Source organism: Podarcis muralis, chromosome 7 (genome assembly GCF_964188315.1).
Source record: "Podarcis muralis chromosome 7, rPodMur119.hap1.1, whole genome shotgun sequence".
In the NCBI taxonomy this organism is placed as follows: Eukaryota; Metazoa; Chordata; class Lepidosauria; order Squamata; family Lacertidae; genus Podarcis; species Podarcis muralis.
Genome location: NC_135661.1, coordinates 45,546,764 through 45,569,636, shown reverse-complemented (window position 1 = coordinate 45,569,636; position 22,873 = coordinate 45,546,764). Strand labels below are relative to the sequence as shown.

Sequence of the window (22,873 nt, the reverse complement as noted above, 5' to 3'; positions counted from 1 at the left end):
TGCTGTATATGGAATTTCTAAAAGAAAAATACTCACCTGCTGATCAAAGGCTCTTGGGGACTGTTGCACATCCCTGGAAATGAAGGGAAGATGTTAATGTGACGACTGCGTGAATTGCTCATCACAAGCACTGCATGCATAACCAGGGGGATTATACCAGAAATGTGGCCTGCTACAAATGCCCTGATTGCTTCAAAAAAATAAAGCGTGTCTTTTCTGACTTGGAAATGGCTCTGCTACAGGGTGGTGATCTCTACACACACACACACACACACACACGCCAATTGAAAAGTACAGAGAGCTGAATGAAGACTTAAGAACAAATTTTCTACACTTCTGCTCATCTCCTCCTCCCTAATGACCAAGAAGAGGAACAAACGCAGGATTCATTTCTAATTTCACCAGTTCCGGGCTCGTTGATATGTGCAAAACAGGGATCATGGTTTAAAATTAATTCCAGTCAGCTTCAAAACAAGCCGCCTTCAAGCCATCCGTATGAAGCTGGCTTGTTTTGCGAACTAGGTTTTACTTTAAACCCTGATTCCTGGTTTGTATGTAATGACAAGCCAGGAATCAGGGAAGAAGCACAGAATCCTGATTTATTCCTCCTCCTGGCTGAGGAGAAGAGGGGAAAGCTAGAGCCTCAGGCTTCACAGGTTCACAGAGGCTTGGTCACTTAATACAAGCCCTACCACCGTTTCCAGCCTTATAAGGAGGCTCCACTTTGCCGTCATTCCCAACCTTCCAAGCAGCATATGCTCACCCATCATCTTTCTTCCCCTTCCTCTTTAGCTTTGGAGATGCTCGAGGCGACACTTTGGCTTTCCAGTCCTTCACAGGCAGGCGCTGTGCAGCTGCTTTGGCACTAAATCCACCAGACGTAGAAGCCAAGCTTGCAACTTCATCATCATGGTCACTGCAGAGGGAAGCCAGTCCTGATGAGTACTTGCCCCAACACAGTAGTCTTAAGGCAGACCTTCTGGTCAGCAACAGAAAAGGGGCAGAAGCCACCTAAGTGGAACTGGGGTAAGGCGCCAATTGACGCTGCCACAATCTTCTACAAGAATGCCCCCTCTAGTTTCAAAATTTAACAAAGATAGCTCCGCTCTTATCTAAGGGACCAGCTTTGTACCATCATGATTAGCCGGCCTGTGGCACTAGTGTCACAGGCAGAAGGAGCCTGAGGTATTGCACATGCCAGTATGCTTGCATCTGCTACATCCAAAATCCTAGTTATGAGCAGCCAGTTGTTGCATGCAGAAGGTCAGAGGGCAGCATGTGTCCTCAGTGAGCAAAACGAGGTGAAAATTCAACTGATTCACTGTGCCCAGAAACGTCTGCTGAGCTCATCAGAGAACTGCAAAGGGGAAAGAGAGGGGGATTGGCACCTGCCAATACCTTTGTTCAGCGCTGGCATCCTGGCTGTCATGCTGCAGGAGGTGGTAGCTGTGCCTGTGGTAGGAGCTCTTGTGTTTCTCTTCCACTTCATTCCTGGGGCTAAGGGCAGGGGAGACCGGGGAAGAGGAGGAAACGATTCCATCACACTGAATTTATTCTGCCTCATTTTATTTATCTAACTTTTTTATGTGCCCCTTTATGTTACACAGACTTCAAAGTGAGCTTCCATAGAAATATACAGCTATAGTAAGAAAAGGTTGTATAAGTACTCTGAGGAGACCCATTGAAATCCATGGGCCTATGTTAGTTATGTCCATCTACTCTGAGCAGAACTAACATTGGCTAGAAATCAAAACAAACTAAGTATCATACCATTCAAAGTATACAAAATAATTCTTAGCAGTTTTCATGCCACTCAACAACAGAACAAGAAAGAGGGCCTAACTGGAGAAAACAGAGTCAGCTCCAAAGGCTTTTATAAGCAAATGGGTCTGGCAAAACCCATTAACGTGGTGGCAATCCATCCTTATGAGTGGAGGAAGTTCCATAACTGGGGTGCCACCACAGATAAGGCCCTCTTCCAGGCCTCTGCATAATGAGCAGCACTCACAGGCAGGACCACTAGTAGCACCCCTACTGCTGGCTTCAGGGCTCGATACAGTTGGTATAGTGGGATACTCTGGCAAGTACTGAAGTCTCAGATCTCATCCATGCAAAGGATGGGAGCTGAGCACTCAGGTGCAAAGTAAGTGCTGAAGCTTTCATTTCTGTGCAAAATACCCAGAGCAAGTATGATTTTCTTTCAGGCTGGCCTGTGGGCTCAAACCAAACATAGCCATTAAAAGAAAGGGCCAAACAGTAGAGCTGGGGTTAGGCAGCAATTGAGTCAATGGATACTTATTATCTCTTATTTTATTTATAGCCTCCAAGGCAAGGCACATCACTCTCCTCCTCCTTCATTTTAGCCCTACAACAACCTTCTGAATTAGGTTAAGCAGAGAGAGAACAAGGCCACCCAGTGAGCCTCGTGGCCAAGAGGGGATTTGAACCTGGGTCTCTACAACCTTAGCTCGACAATCTAATAAACACTATGCAACACTAGACATGACTGCAATAGGTGGAGGGGAAGTGGCAGAGCACAGCCTTTGCATGCAGAAATCCCCAGGTTCAATTCCTGGCATCTCCATTTTAAAAGAATCATGTGACAGGGCTGGCATAGGCCTCTCTATCCCTGACATGCCTGGAGAGCCACTGTCACCACTGCCTACTCAATGGGCCAGATGGACAAATAGGGGATAAGGCAGCTGCTGATCTTCCAGTGTAGAAAGGAGATGGGAGTTCAAGACATGTGATGGCCCATATCAGCAGTAGGGAACTTGTGACCCTGGACATCATCTTGCTGGACTACAACTCCCAGCATTCAAAGCCATTGGCTATGCTGGCTGTGGATGATGGAAAGAGGACTCCAAAAACACCTGGAGGGCCAAGATTGGTGCTTCCCCAAAAGAAAGGAAGGAGATAGCAGGTACCTGTCCGCCATGCTGTTCCTGGTCTCCCTGGTGATGTCAGGGGCAGCTGGCCACGGTTGGCTCACGCCAGCGTCAGAAGCCACGTTTTCCTGAGGTAAGGCCGCCTCCAGCAGCGAAGGCGCAGTCAGCATGTCCACTTCATTGGGGGCCATGTCCAAGGAGTGATGGCTGTGCTCCGAGCTGTGACGATTCCGCGGAGAGAGCAAGTGCAAGGCTGATGCTGCGGAAGCCATACTGTCCGCGTGATGGTTGGAATCCAGCATCTCTGCGGGGAGCCCAGGGGGGCCGCCTCCAAAGCTGCGCTGCAGGGTCTCAGAGGCAATCTCTGGGATGTCCTGAGACATGGCGGTAGAGGCAGAGGAAATGACGTCTGGGGAGCGCTCACGAGTAGGCGAAGACTGGGGCACCACCAGAGGCTCCACTTCCTGCCGCTCTAGCGCAAGAGGAGCATTCCCTGGGGAAACCTTGACCAGAGAAGGGGAAAAGTTAACCTTTCACTTCCATTCTCCACACTACCTAGAGAGTTTACTTAGATGCCCAATTGTCTTGACAACCTTCCTTCCTAATCCCATTTTTTCTTCCTTACATTTTAAGTATATATAGGCTGCTTTTTGACAAATGCCCCCAAAGAAGTACAATTAACACAGCAAATCGAAAACATGATGATGATTTGTACATAGTGAGGAAACAGATTAAAAGTTTTGCAATATTTACTGATCATTTTATTACTCTGTTTTTAGTAGGCCTTTCCCTTATAGAGTTTAGGGCAGCATATATGATTACCCCAGTTTTATCCTCACAGCATGCGATAAGCCACAATTCTATGATTCTAGGTGGCACAGGAAGCTCAGGACTGAAAATATGTCATGGGGAATACCTGTATATCTGTAACACACAGCTTGATACAACTATATGTCTTGGGACAGCTTACATAAGCAAAGGTATTTTTCTACATGCAATGACCACATTGGGGCACCCCCTCTTCCTATTTATGGGGAAGAACACATGCGTTGAACTCAGTATGGGAGAAATCAGACAGTATACCCAAGACTAGTGCACTCTAGTGCAGGTGTGAGGAACCTTTGGGCCTCCAGATGTTGGTTGGACTCCAACTCCCATCAGCCCTAGCCAGCATGGCCAATGGTTAAGGTTGATGGGAGTTGTAGTCAGTAACATCTAGGGAGGGGGACTGGTTCCCCACCCACTGCTCCAGTGGCTTTGGGCACCCATACCACATGCACACCGTGTGGACGATGACACAGTCAGGGAGAAAGGTTAAGCTTTGCATGCTCATAGAGAATCCACCTTACCGGGATGGGGGCCTTTGGGGTCAGTTTGTCAGGAAGGCCAGGGAGGAGGACCGAATGACTTCGAGGGCTTGTCTGCAGACTTCCACTGCTGCCGCTTAGGGTAAGGCTACTATCCAGCTGCATCTTTGGGCTCAGAGACACTTCTTCAGCCGGCCTGCAGCAGGCAAAAGGCAAATTTGTCCATAGAGGTTACAAAAGAGAGTGGTCTTGCAAACCCCAATTAAAAATCAGCCCAGGGAGAAGGGTTCCGACCACAGCATGCTTAAGGAACTGTGCCATTGACTTTACTGTCTATGGGACTGTCACCCAAGCAACGCTCTCATAAAGAAGACTTCCTTGGGGGACACTGTATGGGAGAAGCTGAAACAATGAATGCTAAAAAGCTAGAAGGGGACCTATAAGAGGTGGTCATCCATTCCCTCAAGTAATTCAGAGCTGTGGTGAGAAGCTAGTGGGAGAGCAGTGACTGCAGTCTTACTTGTCTCACTATCTGTTAGTATATGAGAAATCTGAAGCCTGATGGCCCCTCGTGGTTCTTGCCTGGTAAACAATGCTGAACTGGCCTCTGTGCTCTTCTATATCCTACAGCTATATTCCAAGGAACAGGGGTTCCTCCCCTGTCCTGCAAGTCTAGGACCCTCCACTATCTGCCTACAAGGTCACTTCATTACCAGCCTCTGCTATCTATTCCAATTATATGAAGCAAAACCTACAAAACTCAGGAAATGTTATGGGGAATTGAGCTGAAGAACAAAGGGGATGCCTCTCCTTGGGAATAGGGATAGCGCATTTGACAGCTGCAACTCTGAAGATGACAGAAGCGCCGCCTTAAAAAAAGGTCCCTGTGATATCCGTGTGAGCCATTTCATTTTCATGCCTGATTCTGAAGGGAGTCTCCTTGCCCTTGAAAGTACTCAGTGGGTAGCACTGGGAAGGAGTCCTTGCCTAGGGCTTACCTGGGAATGGAGGGGTCACTGACGGAAGACGTGCTCATGGTTGTGACAGCTGTGAGGGAACTAATGCTGCTTCCAGGTGACACCGTGACCTGGCACAGAAAATTCAATGGTGTTAGAAAACTCTGCCAGCAAGCATTTTAATTGAATACATACACAGTATTGCCTGCTAGTAAACACTCCTCTTGTACTACTACTACTACTACTACTATATATATATATATATATATATATATATATATGGAGTAAATTAACTCGGCACCACCCGAAAACTATTTTGCCATTTTAAGAAGCACCATACTTCTCCTTACTTCTGCTTACAATTCTGATTTTCTTAAAGCTTGTTTTTAACTTTGACTTTTACTGACATTTTTAACGTATATTTTATATTCTTTTAAACAGCTCAGAGGTTTTACATACAATTAAGTGACATACAAAGTGGTATACAAATTGGGTCAAATACCGTAGTTAGTTCCAATTAGTGCTTAGAACAGGTTTGAGTAACTGCTGGCTTAAAAATATATACAAGGAACAGTGGAAATTGCTTCTCTGTTCTTTAATCCACCATCTAATCCAGCTTTCCCCAACATGGTGCTCTCTAGATATTTTGGATGACAACTCTCATCAGCCCCGGCCAGTAGAGCCAGTAGAAGTCCCATCATTCCAAGCAACATCTGGAGGGCCACAGATTCTCCACTCTTGCTATAAGGAATCCCAAGTCTTTTACGTTATAATGTCCAAATTGAAGGCAGCAAAGGAATTTGCTCCCATCTGAAACACACTCTAAGGAGGTTACCTGCTGCAGAGATGTGCTGGGAGTCATGAATGCATCTGGAGTCATGAGCTTGGGTTTTGTGTCATTGGAAGGGGAGAGGAAATCCACGGGAACAGATAGCTCTGAAATGCGGCGCAAGTCAGGCTGTGAGCCATGCACGGATCCCTTCTCTGATCCAAGCCCTTCTGCGCCCAGGTCAGCCAGGTGATCTGGGAATGCTTCAAAACACACCAGACAGTTTAAAAGCAACTTGTACAAAGAGAGAAAACACACAGCCTCCTTCCACCAGCCACTCAGTTAAATTAATATTAACACACACAGGTTGGGGAGGGGTGGGGGTACAGATTGCAAGACAAACCAAAATCCTTGGCTATTCTCAGAGACTTGGCAGCAAAAGTCAGGGTCAGGCAAGATTTTGTCCAGAGGCAGAGAAACCTAGGCTACGCAAAGGTGCCTTATAACAGATCAGACTCTTTGTTCATATAGCCCAGTATGGACTACTCTGCCTGGCAGCAACTGGAAATGCCAGGGACTAAAACTAGTTATAAATAAATGTAATAAACAAGCCAATACACCTTCTGATGTACTCTACCACTGAATTAAGGTCCCTTTCCTGAAATGAAGTACCACAATTGACAAAAGTACCACAATTGACAATTGCCCACAGTCCAAAAATAACCCAGCAACTACAACAGACTTGGGATCCAGAATTCTCAAGCACTAGCAAGAATTTCCATTGTCAGCTTTGAGACATAGCAAACTTTCAAATTAGGGTACCTTGATATCAGTTGGAATAGTCAAATTAACAAGGAAACACAAACATTTTTTAGAACAGAGGACTCACCAAAATCCTCATGGGAGCCATGGGGAGGAATTGGAGCAGCTGTGTCTGGACTATGGAGAGGCTGGAATCTGATCTGCACATCCTGAAGGGCCCTGCAACATCCAGATAGATTGTTTTGGTTTACAAACTTGGCCTCGATAGGCAAACACCATGCTAAACAAGCAACGTTGCTTTGTGCAAAAGAAAACCAGTAGCAGACAGAGATTCCATTAAAACAGTGTACTCCGCTGTCACTTCTCATTTGCATCTGACACTTGTAGCTTGTTTGCTAAAGCTTCATGCACAGGTGCAATTGGGTCCCCACTGCTCCCCTGCACACGCATGCCTTGTGATCCTGCAATCCACAACATCCCCCATTAAAGAGATGTTCATAATCCCAACAACAAAATGTTTGCATTATCTGCACCTAATATTTGCATTGCATTCCAAGTGCGGAATGAGGGTTTATTTGGTACATAACTGGAATTATTTTGGTGAGAACCACTTGCATTATGATGTAACCCTTTGGTCACAAAGCCCAGGACTGCTGTTTTGGGAGCAGCAAGCAAAAGTTATCTCTGTTTGGAGGAAATGCATGAAAGGTCACTCCAGGGCAGTTAAGAGGCAGTTCGTTACCTATGGTACCATCCCATCTTGTGGGTTGGCAAAAACTGAGCCTATATGTGACAAAATTAAAAGGCAGGCCTGGAGAACAGGGGTCCTACAAAATACTCACTTGGTGTGGACACAAAAGAGTTTGATAAGCACCCCCGCTGCTGATTCTACCGCTCCAGTACCTTGAGTACCTTCTAGGAAGAAGAAAAAAATGGATGAAATTTTATTTTTCTTTATAACAATATATATATACTGCTTGGTTGTAATACAACTTCTAAGTGGTTTACAAGACATATTAAAATAATCAGTAAAAACAGAAACATTTTAAAATATTTTTTAAAAAACATGTTTTCTTCCTGTTTAGCAGGTAAAGCCTCCTTGCTCACCTTCTGAGTAAAGTAGGATAAGGCTGCTCACAGTGTAAGAAAATGCTCAGGATGGTTGCTCTGGCACAAAAGTACAAGCCTTACCTGCTCTTAGGCAGAAGGAGCCAAGGGGGTATGTACCATTCTAACACTCAACACTTGAGAAGAAAGACTATGACAGAATTCCAGTATCCCACAAAACCGTGGTTCGTGCTAACAGCAGTTTTAAAACAAACCATGGTGTGCTCCAAAGATACAATGAAACCATCATTTATACTGTGTGTTTTCTCGCCTACTTCCCGTGGAATCCCTGGGATGCTGTCCCTTAAATGCTCTGCTTTGGCCTATTGCAAAAAACTGACAGTCATTAACAGTCATCAACAGGTTTACCATACCCACTGAGTCAATCACCCATCTCCTACTACCCTCCTGAGAAAAACCCCACCCCACCCTCCCACTATATATAAAGGTCTGGTGACTTCTGTTTCAGTGTATCTGAAGAAGTGTGCGTGCACACGAAAGCTTATACCAAGAACAAACTTAGTTGGTCTCCAAGGTGCTACTGGACAATTTTTTATTTTTTAAAATATATTTCGACTGCATCAGACCAACACGGCTACCTACCTGAATCTAGCATCATCTGTTGTTTGCTTCTGTTTGGGCATCTTTGTCTTACACTGTTGATATATTGGCATCAGATTAACAGCCGAGACCAAAGCAGTGGGCAAACTGTTAGCTGGGTGGCCACCGGGAACCCAAACTGAGAGCCATTCAAGTACTTCTGTTTCCATCCAATCAGACTCCCAAACCAACAATTCAGACTTCAGTCCAAATGGCAGGTTTCAAATCAGCTTCAAACTACGGGTTTCACATTATAGTTTGTGGGCCAATGACCAATCATGGTTTACAGGTTTGGACACCATGACAAACCAGTTAAACTTTGTAAACCATGGTTTTGTGTGACTAGAGAGGCAAAGCTTGCCTAGCATTTGGGGAACCAGGCTAGCTACCAGAGAGACAGTCATCTTTCTCTTCCTTACGTTTGATGAGACACATCTTTTATCACTCACCTGCACTAAGGCCATCGGTCTCCTCTTCCGCTGGCAGGACCTCTGTATGTCTCAGCCGGCAGCGGCTGACCACCTGGATGCCAAAACTCAGGACTGGATGGGTCAGCAGAAACTCTGAGATGGAGCTGAAATAAGCTTTGCCCTCCTCCTGGTTCTGCACAAGTTCCATCACATACAAGACCTAAGAGGAAAGCATCAGGTAGATACCTTGAAGTAACGTATGCAATAAGGGGCTCTTGTACCAGGAAGGACACATGTGCACCTGCACTTTGGGCCAAGGAACAGGCTAGGCACAATGGGAGAAACCAACACACAGCCTCTCTGCAAACCCAGCATGAAAGTTGGTCAGCAGTACTGAACTAATTCTGGATTCACAGATCTTGTCTGAAAATGAGAACTTTTAAAAGTTTACACCCACTAAAAGGAACCGAATGCTTTGCTTAATCAAACAGCTGCTGCTAGCCCCAACCATCTCTTATATATGTTAACAACAGACCCCACACTCCCTAGCCTAGCAGATGTCTTTTCCTCTTGCACTCAACCTCTCAACAGAACTTGCCTACCTTTCTCTGCACATCACTCAAAATCAGGTATTCAGCTGAGAGATCCAGGCAGGCCTTCAAACTAGGAAGGACACTCATGGAGCTGAATATATCCGGAGAAAATCTGAAAATGACACAGTGAAAACAGTTTCCCTCAGATGTCTACTAATAATCTTTCTCTTTAGCGACGTCTTGTGTGCATTGCTGAAACCTGCCTTTTTAGGTACATAGAATTGCCTTATACAGAATCAGACCATTGGTCCATCTAGTTCAGCACGGTCTACTCCGATTCTCCAGAATTTCAACCAGAAGCATTCCCCAATCCTACCTAGAAACACCAGGGATGGAATTTGGGGATTTCTGCATGCAAGACAGATGCTCTAACACAGAGCTAAATCATTGGCAGGGGGACGAAGACTGTTAGTTGCCCTTCTCGGTTATCCTTCCACACACACACATTCATCACGTGCTCCTACCACGCACAACTGATGACTAGAGCAATACTTACCGGACAGTCTGTAGGCAGGTCCATGATACAGTGCACCACATCTTCAGCTCTCGATTCTGTTCTGCTCCTGTGATGAGAAACCTCCAGAAGGGAACTCTGCAGAAATGAAAGGATGGATGAGAAGGAATGAGTGATGACTAGAAAAGGCCATTTTGCTTACTCCATAGCTTTATTAATTTGTTTGCATTCACACTATTCCAGCCACGTGAGTGGGGAGTCGGGATGTGGGGAGATGTTGGCTGTGCTCTGTCACATTCCTAACAGGCCATCTCTCCAAGTCCTCCACACATTCAGGCTCAACTTCTGCCATGGGACGCCTCCTCTATCTGTGTAGGCTTCCTGCGCCATACATAACTCTCAACACGCAGGGACCTAAATCATGTGGGGTGCCTATAGAAGTAGAAAAGGCTCCCCACTGCAGGACCTCAGCCAAAACCCATAGAAGTCAAGATAGCTATGAGCCCTCAGCAACAGAATGAAGGTGGTGGGGCCAATGAGCACACCCCTACTTTCCTTCTGCAATTGTGTAGAGGGGTGAAAGCCTGAATAGCAAGCCTCTGAAAATTCTTAACTGGCAGATTTTGTCTCATACAAGTTGATGCCTCTCCTCAAAAAGAACTAGATACCAGACTCTCTTAACTGACTGGTTCTCTTTGCTCAAACCAAAGCATTACAAGATTGTGGTACAGAGACTGGACCTACAGGACATGTGAATTGTACTCATGTGGGCATAGGGAATCCAGAAGCATACCATCAGCTGCTGGGAGCCTTTGCCCATTCTCCCGTGGGTCTGCTCCCCTGTCTGTTAACTTCTTGCAAGGAGGGGGAAGGAAGAGGAAAGAGGGGTTGTTTTTTCCTCCTTGCCAGCACTTACACCTGGAGGAATAGAGGAACTATACTAGAAAGTAGTAAATGACTGATCGGTAGGGTCCTGTTACTTTATTATAGCAAGGAACCTTCGTGGGGTAAATACAGAGCAAATGTATTTATTTTTCCATACAGTCATGCTTCCCACCGGAAATGGGATATCCTTAGCAAAAAAACAGAATGATGTCTTACTCTGGATCTTGTTTTTTATGGTTGTCACAGAACAGCAAGCAGGAGAGAGGTCTACCATCATGAGGCTTCCATTCATGCAGGCACCTAGGTAGGAAATCAAAGAAATGATGACTGAGAGCCCGCTCCTTCGTAACTGCAGGCGTGAAATGGCTCCTTTAGGCAGCAATTTACTCTCAAGAATCCAAACATTATTTACAAGTGGAGGTCAGACAATAGAGCACAAGAACTTTAATAAAGCTTGAGCTCAGATGCTTTGGACTACAATTTGATCAGCCCCGGTTAGCATGGGAGAGAGGATGATGTGAGTTGTAACCCAAAATATCTGGAGAGCACCAAGAATATTGTTGTAGATCAACAAAATCATGCCAAATTGAGACTATGTTTGGAGCAAGGGACTGGGCATCTAAGTAGGCTTGAGGCACACCAAATCAAGAGACATTGAGCTTCTGAAGTTACCTTGGTTCATCCTGCCCTTCTATGTAAATCTGCCAGAATTTGACAAAGCCATCATGGCTTGCGGTGGCCAAGACAGTTCCATCTGGAGAAAGGGCTCCCTCACTCAGACGCTAGATAGGGACAGGGGAAAAATCAGCTTTCACTCAGCAATACAACTTCAATGAAATACAAAGCAATAACCTGGTTTGCACCCAAGGATAAGCTGTGGTTTATTTAGCTTAAATGTGCTTGCTTGTATGCCCAAACCCAACCTGGTCAACTATGGTTTGTTTGTGGCCAAGAAACCAGAATACTGTATGTAATCATGGTTTAAAACAGGCTTATGAAATGTGGCTTGCAATAACCATGGCTTCTTATTACACCTGAACTTAATCCTGGTTTGTTTTGGTACCCCACCCCAGACCATGACCCAGCTACAGATGCACAAGTGTTTAGAAAATGCAACCAATGTAAGGTGAAATAAGCTGTGGTCACTTTGCTCATCTGTCATCCTGGTTTGTTCAACAAAGCAAAGTTACAAGTTAGTGTTACATGTGAAAAAAACCAACATGGTTGTGATATACATGTGAATCACATTAATAACCTGATGTTTCTTTCCTTCTTTCTTTTTATACAGTGAATGCTTATCAACTTTTATATCAGCAGCAGCACATATTGCCAATTTGAGCCAAAGTACTTTCGATTTCCCAGGTGTTCAGTATGTTAAGCTGATAAAAAATTAAGACATTTGGGGGGATATATGTTACAGCACTTTTTCATTCTGTATTCTCCAGGCAACATCCTCCATCACCATCTTGGGCTCAGCTGCCATCAATGCACTGACACCCTCTGACCCTGACTATTTTAACTTCTCCCACTACCTCACGCATCTTTGGATCAGTGAAGTGCCAAGCACCTTTCCACCCACAGCAGGACTCTTACCCAGTCATGCTCTCAAACATCACGCTGTGCCCTCTCACCTCACTTCCCATTTTAAAGAGGCTTCTTTTGTCCCCAGTGCTGTTAAACCAAAACATAAAGCTGTGCAATTCAAAAAGCCCCCGTAAGCAGAGGCTGGAAGTTTTCCACCCATAACCTTAACAAGAGTGCTTCGAGGGGGAGGGAAATACTGTCACAAAACCACACAATGGAAAGGTGAAAAAGATGCCATCTTTACTTGTCCAATCATAAATGCCTGTTCTTTGCCATATGGGAAAAGCAGGAACTCAGCAACAGTCTAATAAGCCCCAGCAAACATGTCTATGATCAGGGATGATAGGAGTAGTAGTTCAGCAAAAACTGCAGAGCCAAAGGCCCTCTGCTTCTGGTCTAATAGCTCACACACTCAGACCCTTTTGCCATTGATCCCATAAACCAAGTGGATGAAGCCACAGGCCTCTTCAGAATATTGAAAACTGTTGGATTAAGGAATTAAACATACGTAACAGATGGCTCAGCTCTGTAACGGGAGACAGACACCAAGGACAGCAGCAGAACTCTTACCGTGCTATGACCTTTTACCACAATAAAGCCCTCTTTGATGCTGGTCACTTCCACTGGCCATGAATTATGATTGGCTCGGATTATATCAAGGTCCCAAACCTCTGCCTGCAAAACGAAGAGAAGAAGGAAGGACACAAACTGCATACTGAAGCTCTGCCAGGAGTGAACATAAAGTCACCTGCCATTCCAGTTGCCACCTCGCTCTGCATTCACTATCCTCCCATGAACTCTGCACCATCTCCTGTGTTTATTCCTCACAAGTACCACACCCAAAAATAGCACAACACAACCACACTTGCCAGACTTACTTAAATAAAAGCAGAGGCTGACTTGATAAACTTGTACCAGTTTACATGCTGTGAGGTGCTTTGTGCATGGATGTATAAGAACCTGGAAAATTGACCTAACCATGGGGCACATCTTTCTAATTCCTTATCTACAACTTATTAGTACCGCAATACGAACAACCGCCTTACGAAAGAAAAAAAATCAAAACTTACCCTATCCTCATGTAAGAGTGCCAAGGTCTGACTGCCTTCCTCACAGCTCTCCTCGTTCTCATCTGGGATGAAGGGACACCATATGATCCTCCGGGAGCTGTTCAGAGGAGTCCCATCAGGTCGCTTGATGTTTACCAGGATCTCCTCTCTGATCACCAAGTTAAGGAACAGCTACAAATCACTTTCCTTTGTAGTATCAACTGCTTTGTGATTTATCCCAGATGTAGTAGAAACAAACACAGAGCCTTGCATAGTCGGCTTTGGGAAGGCAGTGTGAGGGCTGAGTGGGGGGTGGGGGCATCAGATGTTGGTCTCACTCCACCCACTATGCAACAATGCAGTGTGTGGCCCGCAGGATCCGTTTTGAAGTACTCTGCGGCCCACTTGGTATGAAAAGTTGGGCCGCCCAGTGCTAGGTAGTAAACTAGGATTAAACCACAGCTTCCTGGTTTGGATGTAATGGGCAACTGTGATTTAAGCACAAGAATAATAATAACAGTAATTATTTATTATTTATACCCCGCTCATCTGGCTGGGTTTCCCCAGCTACTCTAGGTGGCTTCCAACAAAATGTTAAAAATACAATAAAACACATGTGAGATATGTGTGTGAGAGCTTGATGTCTATTCTCATCTTAATGAGCTATAGTTTATTAAGCCACAATTGTTACTGCCGAAGGGGACCTTTGAGTCACAATACAAGGATAACTTGGAAATACAAGGATTTCCTGAGTGGATAACTTGCAAGAAGAAAATATGTATAATGCTTGGGTGCTGGCTGGCAGAAATAAATACTAGTACATCTCTTTAAGGCAGGGATGGGGAAACTTTGGCCTTCCAGATTTTCTCAGTTGTCAACACCCATCAGCCCCAGGCACCATGGTCAGTGGCTAAGAATGACAATATCTGGAAGGTCACAGGTTCCCTGCCTAAGATACAGAAATAAACAGTGCCCACTTCCTATCTTGTAGTTACAAAGTTGCCTCAGTATCTAACAACACTGCAGCCATCTCCTACGAAGAACAGTACTGAGAGATAAGATACTGGATTTTTCCATTCTCCATGGCCAGGCGCCAGACAAAGAGGTTGCCAGCTTCATCCAGGCAAGCGAGCTGGTTGGAGTTGAGGTGAGCAAAAGCCAGGTCTGCCACTCCACCTGTGAAGCCCTTCAGCAGGGTTCGCTCTGCCGTGCTAACGCTCAGGACCCGAACCATTGCAGAGCCATTGCTGGCACCTGTCAAAGAACAGCAACAAGAAAATGACAGTTAAGATGGCTTAGGCAATGTCAGTGCACTCTCTACAGCTGTGGGGAAAGCAAAGGGACCTCAGCCCAACACAAGGCCACTACAAGAAGCCTAGCCTAGCCAAAAGAACCAAGTTGATGGAGAGATGCCTCACCTCTAATGGCATATGCCAGGTAGGCATTTGACACAGCAATCAGGTTACCATAGTAATATTTCTGCTCCCAGTCATACCTGGCCACTGGCTGGATTTTTACCTGGAGGGCAACAAAGAAAACAAAGAGCAGCTGAAGTGTGGAATTAAATTCAACATTTGCCAAAATAGGGACAAGGCATCCATCGCTGAACATAAAACTGTAATATCATCTATACATGCTGAGGAGAGAGGAAACAGCCAACACCTAGTTCAGGAGTCACCAATCCTGTTCCCTTCTTCAGGAGATGATGGGGACTGAACTGGAGACCTTCTGCATGGAAAGTATGTGCTCTGTGTGGCACTATGTGAACGAGTCTTTAGGGACCTCTGGGCTCTTACACCATAATCCTTCTTCCCAGGTACCACAATTCCCACTGCCCTCTCTGGTTTGCAGAAACTGTTTCAGATGAAATTGCAAGCTACAGTTTGTCATAAACCAGGAGAAGGCAGGGAGGGAATCATGGCACGTGAAAGGAAGGTGATAGGAAAGGAACTCAGGGATGTGTGAATTCTTAAGGACTTTTTCATATATCATCAAGTGGTTAAAGGCAGTGTTTCCCAACCACTGTTCCGCGGCACACTAGTGTGCCACGAGATGTTGCCTGGTGTGCCGCGGGAAAAATTAAAAAATTGAAAGATTTTTTTTTTTAAAGTCAAATTTTCGATTGGGGCGCCGTCACTAGATGACCCCTGGGGTTCCCTCCCTCCCTCCCGCTCTGCGCCTCCCTCCTTCTCCTCCTCCTCCGGGGAGGCCCTTCCTGGCTCTCGGCCAAGGCTTGGCGGCTGCCACTCACTCACTCGCTCGCCCACCCGTCCCTCCATCCCTGCACCCGGCCTCTCCCCCTCCGTCCCCGGCGCGGGGGCTGCCGGGATCCGTAGTCCCCTCGCCCTTGGGCTCCGCGCCCGCGCGGGGTGCGCAAACTACGTTTCCCAGCGTGGCCTGGCGGGCCGGGCGTTTTGTTTGAAGCGCTCTTCTCCCGGCCATGGAATGAGCGCAGCGGCGGCGGCCGGGCGGGCAGGGGCTCTTCCGCGCAGACCCCGCGCAGCCTGCCTGCGCCCCCCGGAGATCGGGCGGCAGGATGGAGCCCGGGGATCCCCGAGGAGGCGGAGCGGCAGAGGCGGAGGCTGCCCCCCAGGTAGGGCTGCGTCGGGGTTTTTTTATTTTTGCAATGCTGCATCCGCGCCGGAGGGGACGCATCGGACCGCGGGGAGACCCCTTGGCGGGCGTGCAAGGCAATGTATGCGTGCAGGCGTTGCATGGAGTGCAGTGCAATGCAATGGCAACGCGGCGCCCTGCATGCATGCATGCAACTTCCACCGGCGCTCCGGACTTGGCAGGTGAGGGGGGTCCCCAGTGGGCGGCAGAGAGAGCCGGGAGGGCGAAGGGGAGCCGGGGGGGAGCAGCGCTGCTCCCCGAGCCGAGCCCGGGGGGAAACTTCAGCGTCGTTGCGCCGGGTGTTGGAAGCGGAGGCTGGCGGGGGCCCCTCACCTGCAAAACCTGGTCGCCTCTCATATATTTCGTGCATTGCATTCATCGCCCGCTTTCTCCTCCAAGGAGCTCCCGGGGGGGCGCGTGGTTCTCCCCGTGTTATCCTCGCAACAACAGCCCTGCGAGGTGGGTCAGGCGAGTGGCCCAAGGGAGCACCCAGGGATTGTCCTGGCCAGGTGGGGTGATTTGAACCCTGCTCTCTGCCCGGTCTTCGTCCTCATTTAGCCCCCACATGTGCATGACTGTGCATGACTGAGGTTTTCCCCCCTCGTCTTGGCTATGGTGTGAGTCTGTGCTGTTAATTAATGGGGTTCTGCCTTCGGAGAAGATGAGCCAGCCCTCAAGGAGGTGATTATGTAATTTGCTAGCAATTCATGTCCCTCCCGGCGTGACGCTGCGCGCTGACATCACGGGGCTGTAATGGTGGTGTGCCTCGAGATTTTTTTCATGAAACAAGTGTGCCTTTGCCCAAAAAAGGTTGGGAAACACTGGTTAAAGGCTACATCTGAACCAGCCCAAGACAGCAGTTTGAAGCTAGTGCCTCAATCTCCAACCACACACAACCATTTTCTTGTGAACAAAGGCTTCCCATGGCAGTTAGGTTTCCCCAGGCCTATCACCACTGAACATTAGAGGGGGTGCTAATATGCACAGAAAACAGGCTATTCCAAGGCTGAGGCATGAATGCCTGCTTTAAAAAAAAAGTCTAAGAGAAGCACCACAATACTCAATCCACCCCTCCAACGTATTACGCTCTTCAGCCTCATTCACCAGCAATCCAGGCACTGACTCCTTAAATCAGGGATGAGGAACCAGGTCTCCAGATGTTGAACTCCATCTCCCATCAGCCCCATTCAGCATGGCCAATGGTAAGAGATGGTGAGAGTTGTACTCCCATGACATCTGGAAGATCTCAGGTTCCCCATCCCTGCTTTACACGCTTGAAAAGATGGCAAGTGGTACCCCAACTGGTTTTGTACATTGTCCAGATGAATCTTTCCCCTTTTACCTTGTTGCTCCCTCTAGCTTTACTGGTGATGCTAGAGTCGCTGCTGGCTACTATCTCAACATCTTTAGCAGTTATCACCATACAGGTAGAGCTATCATCTCCAGAGAGGCAGCTAAAAGAAAATGATAAGAAGAAGTCAAAACAAAAAACCTCAAAGACAAACAGCTTTTGTTATGGAGAGCTGGGAAAAAGCTAGAGATATGCCTACTGAAGGTCCCCAATTAAACAAACATGCCTGTTACTATGAAGTAGCAATTTTACCACTTGTCTTTCCTGCTGCAAATGGTCTTTCATGGACAAATGAGCATTTTACTGGAAGCAACACAAGACAGCAAACAATGCAAACCACAAGTTGCAAACCTCAATCCCAGTCATTGTCAATGAAGCCTCCATTACTGTACAAAATGTATCCCCATTAAGCTGTGTATGAATGTAGTCCCTCAGCTGTGGAGACAACACACTATCTTAAATTTGAGTGTCTCTGGAACAGAAGCTACAAACAATGTTACACAACTTTAAAGCAGTAATCAAGAAAGCTGGAAGCCCAGTCTTTGTAGGAGCAATTACCGAGCTGAGATTTTTCAGCAGACCCATGACAAGCTCTCCACTTTCTCCCACCAAGATACCTACATGACTTGCTTCTCCTGAAGTGCTCCCAGAGGAACTGCTTGGGGTACTGGCTTCGTCAAGGAAGCTCCATCTCCAGATGCTATGGGATCTGGCACCAGCAAACCATTCAGGTCTCCATTGTATGAAGTGGATGATCTCTGGTTTTCGTTGACTGAACCTAAATGGGGGGAGGGGGGGAACAGAGCCAATGTTCACATTCACGCAGCCATTTAAAGGGTCATGAAAGTTTCTGAACCATACAGTCTCCCTTTGATGGTCCCCTGTCCCAGATGAAAAGAACATAACATGGGAGAGTGGTTTCATTCAAAAGAAATGCCAAACTCTCTCTCTTTCTACTGAAACAGGAAACAAGGAGCCCATCAAGATAGTAATGTTCTAGAGAAGATTAATTAAACAAACTATTGCCTTTTAAACTGTGTGTTGGGGTTTGTTTTTTGGTATTGTTAGTATACTACATATTTTTTGTGATTTTATATTGTAAACCACCCTATGATCCTTGGATGAAGGGTGGTATAGAATTATTAATTATTATTATTAATCAATAAAAGCATGATGGATGATGACATAACTACACACAAAGACTATTTCAGCCAAAGGCTGGATTAAAAAAGAAAGTTTTAGAATCGCTATGAAAGCTCAATGGAGAGGTAGTTCCTCTAACCACTCCAGTTCAGTGAGAAGCCTCCATACTATAAGAATAGAGGAGAATGGAAGGGTGGGCAGGGAAAATGAAAATTGTGGCCTGCTTCTCTTCTAGTTTCCAAGTTTGGAAATTATAACTGAGAAGGCTCGCCTTCTAGCTGTGCCTATCCTAATGAGCCATAAGCATGGAGCCAGCAACACCACTTGATGACTAGGCTTCAACTAGGAAGGATTGTGTGGAGAAAGGTGGTCCCCAAACTCTTGATGGGGCTATATGATTTTGCCAGGACACTTAAAAATCTCTGGATAACTGCCATTCCAGATGCTGACTTCTGTTTGTTCCTGAAGGCTAGAATAGACCTGTGAAGGGAGTTAGAAACGAACAGACCACGGAATTAGAGAAAAGATAAAAAACAACTTTTCTAGGCAGGTTTACCAGTAGCAAGACAGGACATACAGGCACAGAACCTATTTCTACTGTTTCATGTGCTGTCAGAAGTGTGGGGCTCAGCAATCCTGCTGGGTAGATGTTAGAAGGTCAAAATCAATAGCTTCAGCCATCTTGAGTCAGGGGATTGTTGCAGAGAATCCAAAAACCCAGGGCCAGAGAAGTCAGCTGATGATCCTGGGTAAAATTCCTACCCAGTCCCGTTAACTGATGGCTAATGCTAGTTTCATACTAGAGTGCAGCATGGCTCAATGCCATAAAGTGAGAAGAGGAAAGGTGGGTGGGTGGGTGGCACGTAGGCAGAGCACACAATGGTTAGTTCTGTACAGACAGTGAATGGACGACAGGGGGAAAGTTCCCTCTCTGCCCTCCTCAGGCTAAGTCCCCCCCACCCCTTGCCAAGCCATAATCTGATTGCCTGAGGAGACACAGAAGGCATGTTGAGGAAAGGCAGAGCTGGCCGTTGTCAGCTGCCTGCCTCACATACGATGTAAGTTCCACCCAACCAGAACACAGGACCCTCCATGAAAATGGGGTCCAAGCCTCATATGAAAATGTACATGCCTATGGTCATAAGCTCAGGGCAGAGCACATGCTTCGCATGCAAATGGTCCCAGGTTCAATTCCCTGCATCTTCAGGTAGGGCTGGGAAAGATTCTCAATTGAGGATCCTGCCTGAAATCTGACTGGAAAGCAGTTGCCAATTTGGGTAGACTCAAAACTGAGTGAGGTGGATCAATGCTCTGGCTTGGTATAAAGCAGTGAACAGCAGTGAACGATGTCTATATATTCCTATGCTGATCAGTGAATCACACAGAATACTAAGAATCAACTTTCGCTTTCATTTCACTTAGTTTCACACTGTTTCTTGTGGTTACAGGGACAGTTGAATAACAAAGATAACGCCTACTGGAGGAATCAAAATCCAGAGCAAGTTCAAGGAAAGGAAAGTAATAGTAGCAAAGGCATCTCCTATTTTCCACTAGAATAAAGAAATTGCCTACTGCAAATTGAGTTAATATCCTCCACCCCCAGTAATTCTGCAATCAATCCACACTCTGCCCTGGGATATGTCAGTGATCTGAATATAGTAAGTCCTTCCTACAAATAATTAAGAGATTGGTGAATACTTTACAGCAGAGCCTTTGCTCAAAAGCTGGATATACATGCAGCACAGTAGGAACCAAACGCCACCATCTAGCCCAACAGAGCTGGGTGAGGTTATAGCAGGAAATGTCAACAGGCACAGTACGCTGCTCACATGAAATGGTTACTGCTGCAAGCACCATGGAAACAGTATCTCACAAAAGACAAAAAGGGAGGGATCTGGCTGGCACAGCAGAAGTTCAGATAAAAATCTAGGATGCATCCTGCACCTAAGTATACTGTATTAGTATTATAATATGTGCAGATAGGTATATCATATTCATACTAGCTATTCAGCTGTTTTTACACAAATGAAGAAAGACAACAATGCCCCCATATACCAATGTTCTTGTTCATGACTTATGAGGCTAATGCAGTTTCCAAGGCAGAAATGTTGTGATTTCCTCCTCAAATAAAATACAGCACAGCATGCTAATTAGACACACTTTACTAAAGCGACAGGTGCATTCTAAACTATCCCTTTAAAGACAAACCTCTCCCATACTCTGCACTGCAGATATTTCCAAATTTATGAAGATTCCAAAGCTACTCACTCAACTTTGTCCATCACTCCATCCCCACATCATTCTTACCACGATAATAACCAGGCAGGTCACCTATCGGTGGGGAGATAGCGTCCCAGCAAGGGCACTATTTGATTTGGCTGCCTTGTCATGTCCAGTGCAGGATACATCCTGGAGCACTGCCCAGACCTCCCTCTGGATAGGTAAGGAACCTACTCAGGCATGACTCCGGCATGAGCCACAGTCTTACCCCTACCTTCATCTTTGCCTTGTCTGGAATCAATCTCAAGTGTTTTGTTTATGTCATCCACTTGCCTGTGGCCTCCTCACACTGTTCAGATCTGAGGCAGCCATTGCTGGACACTTACGTAATGAACTAGAAACCTGGGTGTCATCTTCTTGTTAATTATATCTAATGCATAAGCTCTGATAATATTTCCCAGCACCTTCATGTAGTTGTTGAGAAACATAACTTGTGGAGTACCACAACTAACTGTGCCCCCTCCAAAAAAAAATCTGAAAGCAGCTGGGGGGGGGGAGGCATAGGAGTGGGAGACCAGGCACACCAGATATATGTTCAGTATGCAAAAATGTTATGATCTACAGCAGGAGTGGCTAACTCATGACTTGGTAAGTCAGATAAGGCCATCATTTTTTTCTGGCCCTACAAGACCCTACCAAGTTGTAAAATAGGGTTTAGATCTGACAACACTATTGCTCAGTCTTCCTTCCAGCCTGAGAGATGTAGCAAAAGCAGCTATTAATACAGAGAATTACAACTGGAATATGACTACAAAAACAAAGAAACCAAAGAATGTACATTAAGGAAAGGTCAAGTCATCCGGTATTTGTTAAAGAGCCATAGAATAACAGTACTGAATTGCTAGTTGTTCATTCTCAGCGCCAGCTTGAGCAGCCTGGCCAACCCCACCTTGCCTAGAGTGCCTTCACAATCATCTGCAGATATATGACACCAGACTCTGGGCTGCAGGCTTAAGCTGCAGGGAGAAATGGCCTTTAAAAAAACAAGCAAAGTCAAACCAAGTGCCTGCTCCATTAAAGAAGGGGGCGGGGCAGAAACAGAACATGAAGGGGGTGGGGTAGAAAGAGGCAGCCACGTTTGAAAGAAAGCTGAGCACCACACGCCACCAAAAAGAGCAGAAAGCACTGATGCAGGAGCCACAGTTGCAGAGGACCTTTTTAGTCAGATGGGACTTTTTGGCCCCAAACGGGAAGCCCCATCCTTGAGTTCTGGTTACTCAGAAGTAGGTCTCCACTGTGCTCAAGGAGGCTCACTTCCAAACGAGTAGACGCAGGATTGCAACCCCCTACCGTAACCCGGCACAACCAGACAACAAATCCCATCATGCTCCGTTGGGTTTACTCCCAGATAAGCGTGTATATAGGATCGCGACCCCCTGGGCTCTTCTCCCGCCCGTCGCCTCCCGCCCTCCTGCCAGCGCCGTTGGCGCCTTCCCGCTCACGCGGGATGGGCTGAGCAAAGGGGAGCACCGCCGCCCGAGACCACGAGCCTCATTTCAGCCGCTCACTCCCCAAAGGAGCTGCTTCCAAGGAAAAACCCCCGCCTTCTTTTTAGGGTCCCGGCCCGAGAGCCTCACCGCTCGGCCGATCCAGCTTGAGGATGTCTCGGAGATGCTGAGTCGCGTCCTCGATATCGATGCTCGCGGAGGCCATTGGGCCCCGCCAAGTCCGCCAGCAGTACCACAGCTACCGCGGCTTCCACCGCCCGGGCAGGCCAAACCCCGCTTCTCCGCCCCCACTTCCGCTTCCGGTCCGGTCATTGCTTTCCTTCCCCCAGGCAAATGGTATCCAGACGTCCGGGTTCCGCCTCTCCCAGCAGAGAATAAATACAGATAGTGTACGAGGCAGGCAGAAGCGCGCAGCAAGGAGAACGAGGGCCGGGAAGAGGGCCCACCTCGCACGTACAACCTGTGGCCTTTTAAACTGTGGGTAGCTGGGGGGTATTGTTTTTATATGTTCATTTATTATGTATGTTTGTATTTTTACTTTGGCCACCTCATGAGAAGACTCCCTGGAAAAGTCCCTGATGCTGGGAAAGATGGAGGGCACAAGGAGAAGGGGACGACAGAGGATGAGATGGTTGGATAGTGTTCTCGAAGCTACAAACATGAGTCTGACCAAA

At 46.6% G+C, this 22,873-nt stretch overlaps 1 protein-coding gene across 2 annotated transcripts in view; it reads right to left on the bottom strand.

Moving 5' to 3' along the window:
* The window catches only part of EDC4 (enhancer of mRNA decapping 4), a 30,867-nt gene extending 8,371 nt beyond the window's left edge, over window positions 1-22,496 (bottom strand). Inside the window, exons 1-21 of one of the 2 annotated variants that reach the window (XM_028739722.2) lie at window positions 22,329-22,496; window positions 17,950-18,106; window positions 17,320-17,431; window positions 14,783-14,882; window positions 14,429-14,618; window positions 13,386-13,533; window positions 12,886-12,990; window positions 11,404-11,513; window positions 10,948-11,031; window positions 9,889-9,984; window positions 9,402-9,504; window positions 8,839-9,019; window positions 7,525-7,597; window positions 6,810-6,901; window positions 5,987-6,183; window positions 5,194-5,282; window positions 4,238-4,391; window positions 2,928-3,391; window positions 1,399-1,497; window positions 764-916; window positions 37-73 (exon numbers count right to left, since the gene is read on the bottom strand). In XM_028739722.2, the coding sequence (XP_028595555.2) occupies window positions 37-73; window positions 764-916; window positions 1,399-1,497; window positions 2,928-3,391; window positions 4,238-4,391; window positions 5,194-5,282; window positions 5,987-6,183; window positions 6,810-6,901; window positions 7,525-7,597; window positions 8,839-9,019; window positions 9,402-9,504; window positions 9,889-9,984; window positions 10,948-11,031; window positions 11,404-11,513; window positions 12,886-12,990; window positions 13,386-13,533; window positions 14,429-14,618; window positions 14,783-14,882; window positions 17,320-17,431; window positions 17,950-18,106; window positions 22,329-22,404 (2,820 nt within the window). In that variant the 5' untranslated portion in view covers window positions 22,405-22,496. The remainder of the gene's footprint in view (window positions 1-36; window positions 74-763; window positions 917-1,398; window positions 1,498-2,927; window positions 3,392-4,237; window positions 4,392-5,193; window positions 5,283-5,986; window positions 6,184-6,809; window positions 6,902-7,524; window positions 7,598-8,838; window positions 9,020-9,401; window positions 9,505-9,888; window positions 9,985-10,947; window positions 11,032-11,403; window positions 11,514-12,885; window positions 12,991-13,385; window positions 13,534-14,428; window positions 14,619-14,782; window positions 14,883-17,319; window positions 17,432-17,949; window positions 18,107-22,328) is intronic. The other variant, XM_028739723.2, reaches the window with a different exon arrangement.
* Between the last annotated feature and the right edge of the window lie 377 nt (window positions 22,497-22,873).